The sequence below is a fragment of the Apiospora kogelbergensis genome (assembly GCF_038363985.1).
Source record: "Apiospora kogelbergensis strain CBS 113332 chromosome Unknown utg000007l_segment0_segment0, whole genome shotgun sequence".
NCBI classification, from domain to species: Eukaryota; Fungi; Ascomycota; class Sordariomycetes; order Amphisphaeriales; family Apiosporaceae; genus Apiospora; species Apiospora kogelbergensis.
In genome coordinates, this window is record NW_027117424.1 from 2,428,332 (window position 1) to 2,444,923 (window position 16,592).

At 53.7% G+C, this 16,592-nt stretch overlaps 4 protein-coding genes across 4 annotated transcripts; 2 read left to right on the forward strand and 2 right to left on the reverse strand.

Annotated features, from left to right (window-relative positions):
* Positions 1-792: 792 nt before the first annotated feature.
* On the reverse strand, positions 793-2,654 carry PG998_011129 (methylcrotonoyl-CoA carboxylase beta chain; the record flags this gene model as incomplete). The annotated part of the gene is made up of 4 exons (XM_066877945.1): positions 793-915; positions 985-1,569; positions 1,667-2,021; positions 2,074-2,654. 4 exons carry the CDS (start codon positions 2,652-2,654, stop codon positions 793-795), a joined length of 1,644 nt encoding a protein of 547 aa, XP_066726999.1.
* A 349-nt stretch (positions 2,655-3,003) lies between these two features.
* Positions 3,004-4,353, forward strand: PG998_011130 (putative isovaleryl-CoA dehydrogenase; the record flags this gene model as incomplete). The annotated part of the gene is made up of 3 exons (XM_066877946.1): positions 3,004-3,874; positions 3,976-4,195; positions 4,257-4,353. 3 exons carry the CDS (start codon positions 3,004-3,006, stop codon positions 4,351-4,353), a joined length of 1,188 nt encoding a protein of 395 aa, XP_066727000.1.
* A 5,982-nt stretch (positions 4,354-10,335) lies between these two features.
* PG998_011131 (uncharacterized protein) lies at positions 10,336-11,949 on the forward strand (the record flags this gene model as incomplete). Its single annotated transcript, XM_066877947.1, has 3 exons — positions 10,336-10,456; positions 10,522-10,715; positions 10,831-11,949. 3 exons carry the CDS (start codon positions 10,336-10,338, stop codon positions 11,947-11,949), a joined length of 1,434 nt encoding a protein of 477 aa, XP_066727001.1.
* Positions 11,950-13,909: 1,960 nt separating this feature from the next.
* PG998_011132 (uncharacterized protein) lies at positions 13,910-15,395 on the reverse strand (the record flags this gene model as incomplete). Its single annotated transcript, XM_066877948.1, has 4 exons — positions 13,910-14,090; positions 14,163-14,279; positions 14,383-14,710; positions 14,981-15,395. 4 exons carry the CDS (start codon positions 15,393-15,395, stop codon positions 13,910-13,912), a joined length of 1,041 nt encoding a protein of 346 aa, XP_066727002.1.
* Between the last annotated feature and the right edge of the window lie 1,197 nt (positions 15,396-16,592).

Genomic DNA, 16,592 nt, shown 5'->3' on the forward strand with positions numbered 1-16,592 from the left:
TCTGGGTGTTTTGAGCGGCACGACACGACGCAACAAGCAGCGGAGGGTCAAGAGTAGGGGTTTAAAAGATACTGTCGAGAGCAAAGAATAATGGGACGGCGACAATAGCCATGAAGAAGGGAAGGGTGATGGCCGTTGGTGCCTCGTCTTGGGGTTCCTGTCTCTCTGTCTTGTCTTTCAATCGTGCTATGTCGGTCCAGCACCTCCCCTTGTTGGTGGAGTAAGGGCCAGGTCGTCCGTTGATATTAGTACAGAGTATACCAGGCTACAGGCTAGCAGGATCGACTTGGGAAAGCGGGATTGCCCCCTCTACGTCATGGCACGGACCAGCCAACTCGCTGCTGCAGCCTTGATTGGCTCGAGTTCTCGACCGGCAGAGGGAGGATAAAGAAAGTGAGCAGAATATGTCCAGCCTAGCCTCCCTCAGCCCAAGATACTATGTACTGACTACTGCTACGAGTCATGCACATCCGTTCCATCGGGTGTACGCATGACGGCATCCACGGCCTCCGGAGTACTATCATTGATTACTCACGCCATACGGAAAGACCTGACATCATAGCCCCTCCATATAACTTGGTCTGACCACCACCGTCTACGTGCTACAACCACTGCGCCATCATTATCCCGAGTCCTGTGAATGGCTTCACAGCCCGCGTGGAACTGTTCTGAAACCCGAAAACTCGGTTAGGTAAAGTTTGAACGAGTTTTACCATAGATTCGGCTAGATATCCAGCTACTGGCAATTCCTTTTCTTGCCTTCTACACGCACCTCATTTATATGATACCTCTCTACATTCGGAAAACTCCAAATCTTGTCTGGCCGTGCTTTACCTCGTTCTTACCTGACAGTGCTGCTCTAAGTCCTAGACCAAGATACCGCCGGGTGTGCTGCGGGGGGATAACACCATCATCCTATCATGGTGTTAGCAAACATGTGTTGGGTCCGAGGTATGTAAGAGCTTTTGGCGCCCAAGTACTTACCCAAAGTCTCGCCGATGAATAGACAGAATCGCTCTCGCGCTCGATGCGGTCTCTCAGTTCCGGGTCCGACTTCTGTCCCACCGTCTCCATGACCTTGGAGAGCTGCTCACCGCCCATGACTCCGATGCGAGCGTTGGGCCACATCCACAGGAACCGTGGGCTGTAAGCACGCCCGCACATTCCGTAGTTTCCGGCACCGTAACTGCCGCCTACGACGACGGTGAACTTGGGTACATCGGCACACGAGACGGCCGTTACTAGCTTCGCGCCGTGCTTGGCAATACCGTCGCGTTCGGCCTCCTTGCCGACCATGAAGCCACTGATATTTTGGAGGAAAACCAACGGAATGCCTCGCTGCGCACAGATTTCGATGAAGTGGGCGCCCTTCTGTGCCGAGGTGGCAAACAGAATGCCATTGTTCGCGACGATTCCCACGCGCTGCCCGTAGATACTCCCGAACCCCGTCACGAGGGTGGAGCCGTAGTCACGCTTGAACTCGGAGAAATGCGAGCCATCCACGATACGAGCAATGACCTCATGTATCGGCAGTGGTTTCCGCAGGTTCGTAGACGCAATGCCGAGGAGCTCTGATTCTGGGTAGAGGGGTTCGGAAAATGAGGCGGCGGGGGGGCGCAGCCTTGTCCGGCCAGTTCAGGTTGCTGATGGATCTGCGTGCGAGTACGATGGCGTGCGCGTCGTCAACAGCGAGATAGTCCGAGACCCCTGATACGGTGGTGTGCATTTCTCCTCCACCCAGCTCCTCTGCAGACACTTCCTCGCCTGTAGCAGCCTTCACGAGCGGTGGTCCAGCCAAGAAAATGTGGCCTTGTTTCTCCACAATGATGTTCTCATCACTCATCGCCGGAACGTAAGCACCACCGGCAGTGCACAGTCCCATGACTACCGAGATCTGAGGGATCCCTTGGGCGCTCATGCGTGCTTGGTTGTAGAATATGCGACCGAAATGCTCGCGATCCGGGAAGACGTCGGATTGGTGGGGCAAATTCGCGCCTCCGGAGTCGACAAGGTATATACATCTATTTTGGTATGTTAGTCAAGGTCCGCCTGTACGTTCGTATGGCCACTCACGGGAGGTTATTCTCCTGGGCGATAGCTTGTGCCCTGAGATGCTTCTTAACTGTGATCGGATAGTATGTGCCTCCCTTGACCGTGCTGTCATTGGCAACGATCATACACGTTACGCCCTCGACGACGCCGATCCCAGTAATGATGCCTCCGGCAGGGACCTCGGCCTCAGGATAAAGTTCGTGACCCGCCAGCGGCGACAGCTCCATGAATGTGGAGCCGGGGTCTATCAGCGCCGTGACTCGATCTCGCGGAAGCAGCTTCTTCCTCGCGAGATGCTTCTCTTTGGCCTTCGCGGAGCCACCCTGCTGGGCGGCCCGCGTGAGCTTCTCCAGTCTGGCCATGGCCTCGCCCATCGCGCGCTCGTTCTCCAGGAACTCCTCCGAGGTCGCATCCACATTGGTTGGTATCACGGATATGGCGTTTGCTTGGTGAGGTGCGGCATATGAAGACACGGCGCGACACGATGATAATGATGGGGTCGTCCGGCGAAACAGACTATGGCGGGGAACGACATGGCGATACGACCGGACCAATTGACGCCCTGCACCGAATATGTCTCTTGGAGATCTTGCTAACGGCATCTTGCGTCAATGGCAGAGAGAAGCAGTGGTTACTGAGTATGCAAACAAGCAATTCTCAAAGACTGAGTTATTGCAAAGAAGTGCAGATCTGGAGGAATTCTGGGGTATTAGCTGGAGAAAGAGCTAGTCCCCAGATTCCAATCGCGAGAAGGGGAAGCTCAAGTGACGTGGAGCCGAAGATTGCCGCACCAAGCCGCTCGGCATAGCTGATGGCTGTACCGAGGACGCAGTGCCTGAGTTCCCGAGGGGGACAACACACGAGCAGTGCAACATTCTTGAGGACCACGACATTCAGCCCATCCCATTCGTTCACAATCCACCACTTTTCTTCACAAGCAAAACGTCCAAGATGAGGAGTTTCAAGACACTGGCGCGACCCGTGAGCCGTGCGCTCTCATCCAAGAGCAGACAATTCGCACCCACCACAATACATAGCATCCGCCATGCCTCATCTTCAAAGCATCCCCAGGGCTTCGAGGCGCCCTCGCCGGCCGACTTGACAGAGCTGAGAGAGCGGGTGCAGGAGTTCACCCGCCGTGAGATATCCGAGGAAGTGGCTGCTCACACAGACAAGAGCAATGCCTTCCCCAACGAGATGTGGCCCAAGCTAGGCGAGGCCGGGTTCCTCGGTATGACGGCCGACGAGGAGTACGGAGGCTTGGCCATGGGCTATCAGGCTCACTGTGTGGTCATGGAGGAGATGTCACGAGCGAGCGGGTCCATTGGCCTGAGCTATGCGGCCCACTCGCAGCTCTGCGTGAACCAAATCTCGCTCAACGGCAGCGCCGACCAGAAGAAAAAGTACCTGCCCGGTTTGGTCGCCGGCACCAGCATTGGCGCCCTCGCCATGTCCGAGTCGGGCGCGGGCAGCGACGTCGTGAGCATGCGGACCACGGCCAAGCCCGTCGACGGCGGCTATCTGTTGAACGGCACCAAGATGTGGATCACCAACGGGCCCGACGCCGACGTTATTGTGGTCTATGCGAAAACAGAACCCGAGAAGGCCTCCAAGGGCATCACGGCCTTTCTGGTCGAGACCAAGTCTGAAGGCTTCAGCTGCGCGCGGAAGCTCGACAAGATGGGTATGCGCGGTAGTAACACGGGCGAGCTGGCCTTCAGCGACGTCTTCGTGCCTAGCGAGAACGTCCTCGGCCAGGTGAACGGCGGCGTGCGCGTGCTCATGGAAGGGCTCGATCTAGAGCGCTTGGTCCTCAGCGCTGGTCCCCTAGGCATCATGCAGGCGGCATTGGACGTTGCATTGCCCTTCTCGCATCAGAGAAAGCAGTTCGGCTCCCCCATTGCGCACAATCAGTTCGTGCAGGAAAGCTGGCCGACATGTACACGAAGATGCAAGCTTCCAAGGCCTACACGTACAACACGGCCCGGGCGGTGGACGAAGAAGGTATCATCAAGACGCAAGACTGTGCTGGCGCGATCCTGTACGCTGCCGAACGGGCCACAGAATGTACTCTGGACTGCATTCAGCTCCTGGGCGGAATGGGTTACGTGGAGGAAATGCCGGCTTCGAGGCTACTGCGAGAGTAAGTTATCAACCGCCTCCGAAAGTGCTTGAAGCCCAATAAGACTAACATTCCCTTCCAGTGCCAAACTCTACGAAATCGGAGCCGGTACATCGGAGATCAGGAGAATGGTGATAGGGAGAGCATTCAACAAGGAGTATGCTCACTTTGCCTCATAAGGCGTCCCCCAGCGTTGATTTATCATCTGGAGACCACCCTTGCAAATATAGTACCAGCCAAATGTTAGAGAATCACTGGTACCGATATTTACACCTTGATCAAGTTTGTTCCAAAGGCCAAAGCCCTTCTTTCCTTGTGAACCAACTCTTATTTAGTCTTCGCCGTCTCACACTTAAGCCAACGGTTTGACAAATACTTTTAGATCGCATGAATCAATTTGTCAGTCAAACTAGATGTCCTTGGCTTCAACTTCCCCATCCATTGATATAGAGCCATCCACTGGCACTTCTAATGATATCTTCAATCTCTCTTGGCCTCGCAAGATTCTGCCTGATAGAGGTGTTGGCATACTAATTTCCAGGACCTAGGCGTCCTTGGTGGTAAGGAGCATCCCCTTGTCAGCCTGTCACATGTAATAATTCAGCGAATCGACGATATAGGGAAAGGGATGGCGACTCCATCGTGTTTGTTCATTGCACCATCCGAGGTACCGTCAGGGTCCAAGTTTTGTGGGAATTCATTGTACCGCAGATATCCTTCAATGCAAAGGAACGAGTTGCGCATGTGGTTTTGCTCCCGGATTCAAGTCATGCATGCGGTCTTCCCCTTCCCCCTGGAGTAGAGAGAGAGTCCTGCGTAACGTTTTGCCAAGACGCTGAAGGCCACAATGCCATACCACCAATGGCACCTTATGGATGCTAGATCTACTTCGTGGAATCCCTTGTGACTGAGCTGCTGATTCGTTTGCGATCGGCTATGTTGCGATCGAGCTTGCTGGTGTAGTTATCGGGTTTGGGCGAATCAAGGCTCCGTCCAGAGATCGGAACAAGGTAGATATGTATGCCCGTCGAGTCGATAACAATTGACTCCCGGTTCTTTTCATTCAGAAGCAGCCGCAGTGGCAGCGACAGCAGGCAAGATATTCATCGAGGATCAACCGCTGGTCTTCCTCGACTGTAATGTGGCAACTCCCAGGTAGGCGGTATAGAGGATTGGCTCACATGTTTTCGGCGTGCATCGATCATCGGGGTGGAGGGGAATTTCATGGCGCACAGCGCATACATATAGATGCAATGCTTTATCGACTCAACAAATAATAACATGATACGGAGCCAATCATGGGGATCACGTTCATCTGCCGTCTGCAGGAGCGGGACTGCGGACACCGTCAAAGGCCATACCGACCGATCTGTTGGACACACGCAAACACGTACATATGCATGTATGAATGTGCATTTTTGGACACTAAAGAAAACCGAAGGCGAACGGACTGACTGACATGTGTCAGGGGCCAAAGAGGGCTAAGGACTGTAGGTAGGGCCCATTCCGTTGCCACGCCGGGGTCGTATATATAAAGCAAACCATCTCTACATCGGTTATGCAGCGCGAAAGCGTGCATAGGTCGTGCATGTATGTGCGTAGCATTAAGATTAGGCGCCGTAGCTCCTGTCACCTGTGGTATGTGGTTTCTGAAATCCTGGGTGGCGGACTTTACGGTGGCAATGGCGGTGGTGTTTATTGAGGCTGACTCCCTCTCTCGGCGTCACACAGCATGTGAAGAGGACAACCCTCCACAAGGCCCCGTCCGGAGCCGCTCTACAGGCCTCGTCTTATGATACATCAGTATAATAACCCGAAAGTACTTCCACGCCCAGCAACGCCGCGACCCCCCACGAACTAAGTTCGGAACCCGGGGCTGATGGTTCACCTGAATAGCCCCGACCGAAGCTGACATGTCTGATGGCAAAGTCTTCAGAGGAAGGGGCAGCCGATAGTGAATTTCGATGGATATCCGCGGTGGGGAAAGAACGCCGGTCCAGACATGGGAGCACAGTGACCCCCTGTACGGCTTTGCAGTCGGTTAGCTGGCTGCATGTACTAACGCAGCCTCGGGCAGGTAATCAGCGACGTCCCGGAAGGTTCACATACAAATCACTGGAAAGAGCAATGCCACCTCTACAAGCACCTACTCCGTCGTTTAGTGGTCGAGATAGGCCTCGCTCTCTATGCTATATGTGTGTATGTGCTTCTTCGTTGGTTTCCTATCCTAAGCGAACGCTACTGCCAGTAGGATGACCGTAGGCTTTCGAAGCGCGTGACAAAGGCTTAGCTTTAGCGAACTGTAGCTCAAAAAGGGGGCCGGGCCGCGTCTGACAAGAGATCGTAATATGACAAGTGAGTCAAAAGGCTGTCCGTCCATCCGCTCACCGGTCATATAACTGTCACTTCAGACACAAGAAACGGTGTGGCTATCTGGCTCGTACCTGCAGGCCGGTTACGCCAAAGAGTCCCATGGGCGGTTTAGTATCCCGAAATATGGAATACAAAGCCCATAAAGCGTATAGAAGATGGCAAGTTAGCTTGTGCACAGGGTCATCTGTATACATAAGCTGGGATGAATATTTGTTCATAGATAGAACGTTCAAGTCTCGCCGGGGAATTCTACTCTGGTGAATCATGAGTGATATCATGCCATCAAAGCGGGCAAATGTAAATCGCAGCCGTTCTTACCGTGTCTCATCGTATCCATCATACGTCAGTGGCGACCATCCGTTCGCGGAGAATGTCTTCGGAAGATGCGAAAGACAGTCTGCTGTCTTAGATGTCCGTTAGCAAGTACGCTGGTCGATGTGTACCTGCCTGGCCTCTCAGCTGTGCGGCCCTTTTTGGCATGGGTGTCCATGTGGCATACCTACACGTGGTAAAAGTCGAGGCTTGGCGTCGTACCTGGATTGTGGGGTAGTATATATGGCCAAGTTGGGGTCACGAATTTTGAGGTCAGATGGTGACAGCTTTGCTCCCCGCATATAGGCAATGCTATAGCTGAGAAATGATAGATCGTAAGCCGTCCCTCAGCATGACCCGGGCGGGGAAGCATGAGGAGAAGGACAGAAGAGAGAAAGAGAGACTCTGTCTGACAAGAACATCGCTATCGCGTCCCGGTCGTTCTCTTTGGCCCTATCGTATGTAAGTAAGCAGCTGCCGAGAGGGCTCGTGACCAGGAGATAGCCACTAGAACCATCGCCCGATGAGGCGCGGGACCAGTAGATCCACGTAGGTGAAGAAAGGCTCTGGCGAGGAATTGGCTTCACGGGGCCAATTGTCGTCGCAAAGCGCCGCGATCAAATTGCGTGTTGCAAATCCGGGGTCACACGACCTGGCCGCTTTCTCCACTTGCCGCAGATCGTATAGATATATGATGGTCTAATAGGACTGCATCTGGAAAGAAGAAGGGCCACTTGAGTGCTTCGATTGGGGACGCTATGCGGAAGCCTATGCTTGTGCGACACTTGACACTCGAGCTGATGCTGATCGTTCATCAAATTGAGGCCGGTTGCGTGCCAAGGTCCGGGTGCGGTTGTACTTGATAACGGATGCTGACCGGAAGCTTCCGCTGGCGCCCTTCTCTCTTCTCTAATCGTCTTGTCATATCAGTAACAGCTTTACTCATCGAATGCAGAGAGTCTTGGCCTCCGGCGCCGACAACAAACGGCACCCTCACCGCAGACCAACCGCGGAAATAACCGTAGGTGAAAGCGGCTGGCGGGCTGGGCGATCCATTCATCCATGCATTGGCGAGGTGGGCATTCGTTCTAGAACCACGGCCTCCCCTCCCCTGGCCACTTATAGTACCCGTAATAATGGCCACCAAACGTGCCTAGATGGGAATCTACCAAGTCGGTGCGCACACTCCAAATACTAGACACGTATGTGTATGTATGGCGCTTGCTCGTATGGTGTTGTGCCCATTCTCAAATTGCTTTGCCGGCACAACAATTTGCACTTGCACAGCGAGGGAGCTTACGACATCGGTTGCCAGGTGGCACTGGAAATCCAAGGATCGCTCGTCCCGACCCAGATCTCCGGACCAGCCATGACTCGATTTGCAATATATCGTATACAGGCAGCCGAGATATAAATGTAACATGGGTAATTGAGGGATTGACTCGGCACAGGCTGCAGCTGGTCCAACCTCGGCATGCATGGCCGTGACCGAACATATGCAATCCAACGCTACCAGGCACTGGCTGACAAGTGCCTGTCACGGTAGCCGTCGTACAGCGCTTCAGAAGGTCGGTGTCTAAGAAGGCAAAGTGTCGATGCCGTTCTTTCTTACCTGCCTCCCACCCATGGCAATGGCATGCCGATTGGCGATTGAAGGGCGAGGGAGTCGGTGGACGAAAGGAGCTGAGGAGTTGCCTATAGTCGACGTAGCGTGCGTTGTTACCATTGGCCAGACGAGGCGCACTTTAGCCAGTTGATGAATCGCACACCCTGCGACTGTTATACTCGCTTTATACCTCGTCCGTCTGTTCTCGGATATAGGGCATGCACATGTCTGCCCTACGGACGGCGCTCGAGGCCTAATACCTTTCATCCGAAGATGGCAGACGGAGGGTGCTGTACTTACATGTGGACCGGGTGACAGGCTGTAGACTGCAACTGCAATGCGATGATGATGCATGGCAGCGGGCAACGCTGATTCCAAGCAGGAGGCGTAACGACAAATTGGGCATGTAACCTCTGGGTATGTAACTTCATCCACCTGCCACCTGGGCTGCTAGGCTGCTAGGCTGCTGCTAGGGATGTGTCGTTAGCGGGTCCATTGGTGATTCCCAGTGCTGGCTGGCTAGCTGGCTTGTACCCGTAACCTCCTCCCTAGCTGGTTCGCCAGAAAGTACTGTACCTAGCGCCAAAAAGTTTTGCTGGCTTGTGAGTCTTGTAGTCTCCAGTGCCCCGGTAGGCGCCCCTCTTCCCCCTTCTAACCCTGTGAATCAGTCAATCATAGGCAGAGTTAGCCCATGTGTACGAACAATACCTCCCCTACCCGTCGTTTGTGTGTTTATTTCGCCGGCTTCTCCTCTCCCTGCCACTGCCACCACCTCTGCTTCCTTGCTTCACTCTAGCTAGCCTTCGTTTTCACCCGGTGCGAATAAGACGAAGCAGAAGAAGGAAAAGGAGAAGGGAAGAAAAAAAGGAGCAGTCGGCTTTGACTTCAATACTTTGGTCCAAGTGCTACCTGCAATGTCCAACCACACACCCCGTTTTGCTCTCATTCTCCCTCTCTTCTAGCCTAACAGACTTTCTCAACATATGCCAATCGGCTAGGTTACTTGCCGGCTTCCCTACGTCTCTCCCACTCCTGAACCGGGAGATTTATGAGACATTCTACTCCAGTCACTCTGGCTTCTTTCCGTCTAAATTCAGTCCGGGTACGTATTGCCGGGCTTGCTTCTGAGCATTTCCCTATTTGGCCAAGAAAGCAGCCGGCTCTCCTGGCTTGGTAGCGTAGGGGCGCAACCTCTGGACTCCCTGGCTCGAGCACCATTCTCCTTCACGGCTTCTCTTCTTGGGTAGAAGAAGCACCGCCGCCGTGGGAAAGAGAGAGTCGAAGCTCGCCTGACCCATCGGACCCTCGCCAAGGCCAGGGCGGGCGCTCTATTGTCTACGGCAAGAAACAAGGACCACGGTTCCTGCTGCTTCTTTCCCTCTCCTCTCACACCAAAGCGGTCTGTTTCCTCCCCCTTTGGCGGCAAGAGACTCGGTGACAGACTTCACCCACGGTAAAAAGTGGCACCCCCAGAGCCCCCCCCATCTGGCACCCTAAAACGTCCAAGGAGACCCACCCTTTGTAAGCTGATAGTTGCATCCTGCCAAAGTCTGGACGTCTGGAAGTCGGGTCGAGCGTCCAAACACCATCCCGTGATACCGATCCCGACTCCCTGCCGAACCTTGGCCGCTGGCGAGGAATTCCTGCTAACCGCCGTCCGTCGTCCAAGTGTCCCTTTATGGTAGTGATGGGTTGTCGGCGTCGAAGTCACACACGCTGTACATGTTTCCGATACTGAGGCTGTTTCTCGCGGGAAGGCGCGATTAGTCCATCTATACAGCCTGGGCTGCATTCGACACAGGCCCGGTCAACCAGCCTCAAGGACGCGCTTCAAAGGCCTGCCGCCCAAGCATCCAGGATGGCGCCTAACATGATGCTGCCAAACGGCATGATCTTGCCAAAGGGCATCGTTATGAACCATGATCTTATCTATCATTCGGTAGCCGAGTACCCGGTAGTCCCACGAGAGCAGATATATGAGTACTGGCATGGTATGTAGACCAGACATGCCAAGAACCAGGTGCATCTGACAGAAACTAAACTGATTCTATATTAGTTTACACTGTAACTTGTCGAACGCTCATTGATCCCACTGCTCAGCGCCTCGAGAACTTCTGGTGGCATGTCTTGGGGAGCGATCGCCGGGAGCTGTCGGGGAAGACGCTGGCTCGGCTATTCGAGGACATATCCAAAGGACCTACATTTGTTCGGTTACGCGGTCCGCCCAATCGCTATGAGGGACCTGATCCGGTATGTTGTACGCTTAAACCACCTTGGCGCTAGAACTGAATAAGTCTACCGCAGTCCTACCCAGAAGAAGAGTCTGCCACCGTCCAGATGGGAAAGGAAGAGCTTCGCGAAGTAGGAGATGCCAAAGGCCCAACAGTTCCAACGGAGCAACCCAAAACACAACCATCCCAGTCTTCTTCATCTAGACCCCCCACCCCCACACCCTATCCTAAAAAAGCCTAGGGGACCTTCAACGTCAGGGCCGCGACCAACTGCCCGCTTCGTGTCACCTCCCGGGTCAGAGGATGAAGGCGCCGATCAGGCTGAGCCTGAGCCTTCTTCAAGCCGGAAGAAGGCGCCACCCGACAAGGATTCGGAATCGCAGGCTCCTTCGGCAGCCAAAGGGGAGCGGAAAAAGTCTACGAGTGTAGCACCCAAGAAGAAAACAACTTTTGTTGCCTCAACAGCCAGGCGACGGCCCGCAATGCCGCGACGCCAGAGTTCGCAGTCATCTTCGGGGGCCACTGAATCTGCAGTGAAAGACGGCAACTCGTCCACCTCATCAAGGTCAGGATCACAGAGGCCTGTTTCTCCGATAGCTGAGAGAGCGGCAAAGAAAAGCGCGCCAGGGGCGGCTCGGGAAACAAGCGACAAGATAAGTGCCAAGGCTGCTGGAAAGCTACCAGCTACCAAGCCTCTACCGGCTGCCACAAACGATACTGCATCATTTCGGGTTGTTGGTGGAACGCTACCCGTCATTGTTCAAGATGATAAGGCAACCCCGGCCAAGAACAGCGCCGAATCAAGCGGGAATGGGATGGAGCAGATAGACGAAAGCCAGCAAAGGAACGCGAATCCCCCCAAAGCACCACTGTACAGGCAAAGCAGCGCGCAGAGGCAGAAAGCGCCTGCGATAATGCGGACCAGGTCAGAAAACGGGCCACAAGTCGGCATCGTGCGGGGAGGACTGGATCGAGTCCCGCCACATGGGTTGATATCGTCAAGCACAGCGACGACTTCCACTGTCGCAGCTCGCGGGACCATGACAGATTTCGACGACAGTATACGCGCACAGATGATCCCGGGTCAAGAAGGGCGCAGCGAAGGCGCATCGTCTCGAAGCGGAGGATCGCTTCTTGATAGCCGGCTCGCCCCTACGCCTCCTAGCACCGCGCCTACCGTCCCGATGGCCCGCTCCAAGAGCCAGCTGACGCTTTTACTCGAGCGTCAAAATGAGAAGAAGCCTCGCCGATGAGAGCTTTTCTTCCGCTACGTTACGTTACGTTACGAGAGTCACGTCTTTATCGTCCACATTGTGTGTGCGGCCAGCGGCACACCCTGGTGGGTCAACATTACCATTCAAACAGCGGAACATAGATATGGTTTTATAGGAATTCTGAATATTCACCAAAAGACTAGAGGTGATTGGTGTTTATTGTACTGTATGTAGTCCATTTAGTTGTATCAGATACGTGTAGCGGTGGGGTTCTATAGGTGACCTGGCGATTGATTACATCTGCATCGCGGCGGCGTTCGTCTTGGCCATGGGGTTCTTTGCCGGCTCTGCTAAAGAGACTCGTATAATCTGACCGGCGCACACAAAAAACACGTCTATCTTTTATTGTGATTGCTTATAGGAAGTGTCGATGGTCGCTTCTATTCTCTAGCATTGTGTACTCGGTCGTCACCAGCCGTGGGCATGTTCGACCCCTGAAAAAGCCGTTGCCAACCGCCATCCAGGCGACAAGGGGGGTCAGTTTGTGATAAGTATCAAGTGGATAGAATGGCACAACAGCCACCACAGGACTTGCATAAGCAACAAGATAGGTGCATATGTATCTGTTCACTCTACAATCGAATTGGAGATTCGTTCACCGACTTTTTGGGCCTTCGCGGACAAACTTGCGGGCTGAAGGGGCGAGCTGTTTCTATCAAGCTGTTTCACAAGCGTGGAGTATGCCATCGATAAATACAATATGGGAGCTGGGGGGTAGTAGAGGTTATCGAACGAGTAAAAAAGACTAATTGCTATGCGTAAGGGATTCGGGGACATTTAGATCGAAGCTAGGACGACTTGTCTATAGATGGGTCCGTATAATCTACCTACTTATCTAAACTGCAAAGCATCAAGTGCGATATCATCCTTGTATACGTAGACATAGATCTACGTCTTGCGCAGTTCATAATGTTCCATTCAAGGTATGTAAACAATAGAGTCACGATAGATAAAATTCCCTGCTTGCTTCCATACATCCCGCGCGGCAATACACCGCACTTGGTGTTTTCCTTTCTTTTGCTTCCAACCCCCCTTTTCCCCCACCATCGGTCCCCTGCATACCCCACGCTGACGTTCTCGGTTTTTCTCTTACAATGTGTGCGTGAGTGGCTTGCTACGAGCTGCCTTACCTTTACCCCAGCTTTGAGTGTTCCAACATGACCGGCAAAGGGAAGCCTAATGCGTGCGCGTTTGCTGCTCAGCTTACTACCTTTCTTTTTCTCCCCCCTTCCCTTCCTTGTCGGCAGGCAGACAGGCTTCCATCCTTCCTGCCCACCTTACACTGCAGGCAAGTTGATGGTGATGGCGGTGGCGCGCCTATTGGACAACGAATGGCCAAGCGGTGGCGCGCCGCAACCGGTGAGTCAAAAGAAAACGAGAAAAAAATCATATCTGCTTTCTTCTTCGGGATATGTTGCCTCGCGATCTTGGTGGCTCTTGTTTTGTAATAGGGCTCTTCTCAGGCCAAATAAGTAGGGTTCAATATGAGGGCGGAATGGACTAATACGGAAACATGTTACACTAACAAGGTATCAGGAAAACTTGTATATCAACACGTCTCCCACAGAGTCGCTAATAGTGACCTGGTGATATCATCTCTAGCAAGATGCTGTGTTTCAGGATATCAGTGGTCAACAGAGATACTCGAATGTAGTCAGATGGTCATCTCCCATTCATTATGGAATACCAGCTCGCTTGTTCACGAGTTTGCACACCTAATAGTAGACCTTCGTAGTGTATGTGTATGGAAAGGCTCGAACAATCAACGCCTGCTGAGTTTAACCGACTCGGCTTTTCCGGTTAAACCCCCGAACCGTTATCCTCTGTATGTCGCCTGTCCATGACTGAAAACTCCTTGTACTAGTAAGCTGTAATACAAATTTTATATCATTCTCCTGGATCAACCTTTTCCTTCTTCTCAACCAAGGGAAGAGGTTGTCTACGTAACGGTATAGCCACCGTCGACACGCAGGTCCGCGCCCGTGACGTACTGAGAAGCGTCAGAAAGCAGGAACGTCACGGGGCCCATCAGATCGACCGGCTGGCCCATCTTGCCCTGGGGGATGAGAGAGGTCCACTGTCGCTTAAGGTCCGGGTTGTCATCCAGGATCTTCTGAGTGCTGCAATGTTGTTGATGGTTAGCATTTCATCGCCTTTTCACGGGGCTTATGGCCTAGGGTTTTGGAACTTACAGTGCAGTCAGCATGTAGCCAGGGGAGATGCAGTTCACTCGGATACCGGCGTGTGCCCACTCAACAGCCAATGATGATGCCATGTGACGCACAGCTGCCTTTGCAGCATTGTAAGGCCTAAAGATGAGTTAGCGACTTGCTGCTCTACCCGCAAACGCAAAACAGCTAACTGAATTGGCTGTCTTATCGTGTTGGATCTAGGAAGCAGGGCAAAACTCACGCTTGAGGCTGCGGAACATTCACAATGCTGCCACTCATGCTCCCGATAAAGACCATGCTGCCGGCAGCCTTTCGCTCCATGAGGTGCTTGGCGACACTAATGGCGAAGAGGAAAGTGCCGTCCACGTTGACGTTCCACAGCTTGCGCATGCGGTCGATGGGGTAGTTGATGGCGTCGTAATTCTCAGTGAACCCAGCACTGGTAACGAGGCTGTCGATTTTACCGTGCTCGGCAATGATACCTTCAATGCATCCCTGGACACTATCCGCGTCCGAGACATCGGCAAAATGGGCAGTCACCTTGGGCACACGGGTGGCGCCGGGGTTCTCTTTTACGGTAGAGGTTGATAAGCTCGGTGGCCTGCCTCTCGGCTTCTTCCTCTATAGTTGGATAATGTCAGCGGTCCACTACTACGTCCAATACAAGATCCCAAACCATATAGGGCGACAGAGAGGGGTGGGCCCGTATCATAACTATGAACTCGAGCCCAGAAGCAACATATTATATCACCATCACTTCACCCTCGTGTTGGAAACCCACCACAACCTAGTATGGATGGGGTCGAGCAGTCATTGGAGGAAACATGGGAATGACTCACTGTTCATATCCACGATGGCCAGGTTGGCACCCGAGATGACCAAGCCCTGGCCCATGACCAGGCCCAAGCCGCGGGCACCGCCAGTGACGACGCTGGTCTTTCCCTCGAGCGAGAAGGATGCCAGGGTACGCTTCGAATGCATGCCACCGCGGCCCGTGACGGGAGTACTGGAGGGGAGCTCACCCTCCTCAGGATACTCGACTGTGATGCTCTCATCGGTGCGGGCAAGGGAACCGGGGGGGAGCTGGTTGTTCTTCTGGCTGTTGCTGCTGCCGTTCTTGCCATCGAAAAGGGCGCGGGTGGTGTGGAAAGAGGCAGCCGCGGCTAGAGCTGAGGGCTTGCCGGTGCGAATGGGTGCAGTAGTCACCGACCGCAACGCCTGGGACGAGGCTCGCAAAATAGATCGAGAAGCCATCTTACGGGGAAAGGTAGTGGGTGTGCGTTAGAGGCGAAGTAGTACGAGAAAGGGCCGTTTTTAGTTACGCTGGTGCTTGCTTGCTGCTTGCTGCTTGCTTGCGCTTGCTGGAGAGCTCTTTTTCTTGCTGAGCTTCGTTTCGAGAACCAAGGGCTGGGGTGAGTGGATGACGTAAATGCCGTCAGCCAAGGTCAAGATCAAGCGGCCAGTGAAGCCACTGGAAGGCTGAGGCAGCGTCAGGCTTCAGATTGTCACTACCTGGCTGCGGTAGTACAATGGATGGATGTGAGTGTGAATGGGATTTGGGGAAGGAGGATTAGCTCCCGCTCAAGCTAGTGTGGATGGATCGTGGGATCAGCTGGGCTGCGGGTTGCTGATGGAACAAATTGAATGGAGGGAGGGGCAGAAAAGTCACGATGGGGCGGACTCGATTTCAAGCTTGATTACAAGTATGTATGTGTGTAAGTACTGCTCTAGAGAAGAAGAAAAGGCCAAAGGGCGAGGAAGGAGAGGAGGGCGATCGTCAGGACTTTTAAAACATGGACAGCATCCCAGCCAGGGGGAGACAGTGAGTGAGTTTACCTGCTCAGACATGGACCCGTGCGACGAGAGCACAAAAACAAAGAAAGGGAAAAAAATAGGACAGGCCCCAAAATCTCACGATCTTCGTCCGCCCCCTCGTGCGTGTGCGCGTGCGTGTGTGTGTGTGTGTATGTGTATGTGTCTCTGGCGCATGGGATGAGAAGAATGATATGCTGTACTCAAGTGCTAGCTCCTGTTATTAGCTGGTATTAGCTGCTGCCCCTCCTTCCCCCCTCCTATGTACTGTCCCGGCATGCTATTTGCAGCATCCCCGTCCCGGCTGACCCAGTTGCCAGTCCCGGTCTCAGTCCCAGCCCCAGGCCCCAGGTACTTGTAAAGAGGGCGACTTCAGCTGGGGTAGAGGCTAAGGGCAGCGAGATCAACCAATCGGGAGCTCGCAAAGGTGGCATGTGGGAATGGGGGGACGGGGGAACGAAGCCTGAGGATTCCCCACATCACATCGGGTAGACTCCCAGGCTACATATCCATATCCTCATGTCATGTCATCGATGTACGCCGTCCCATCTTCTGGTCCCATACCGACACTGCCGTCGGTCCTGTCCATTGGGCAGCCTGGTTTCTGACAGCCATGCCCAACTGCTACCGTGTGCTACC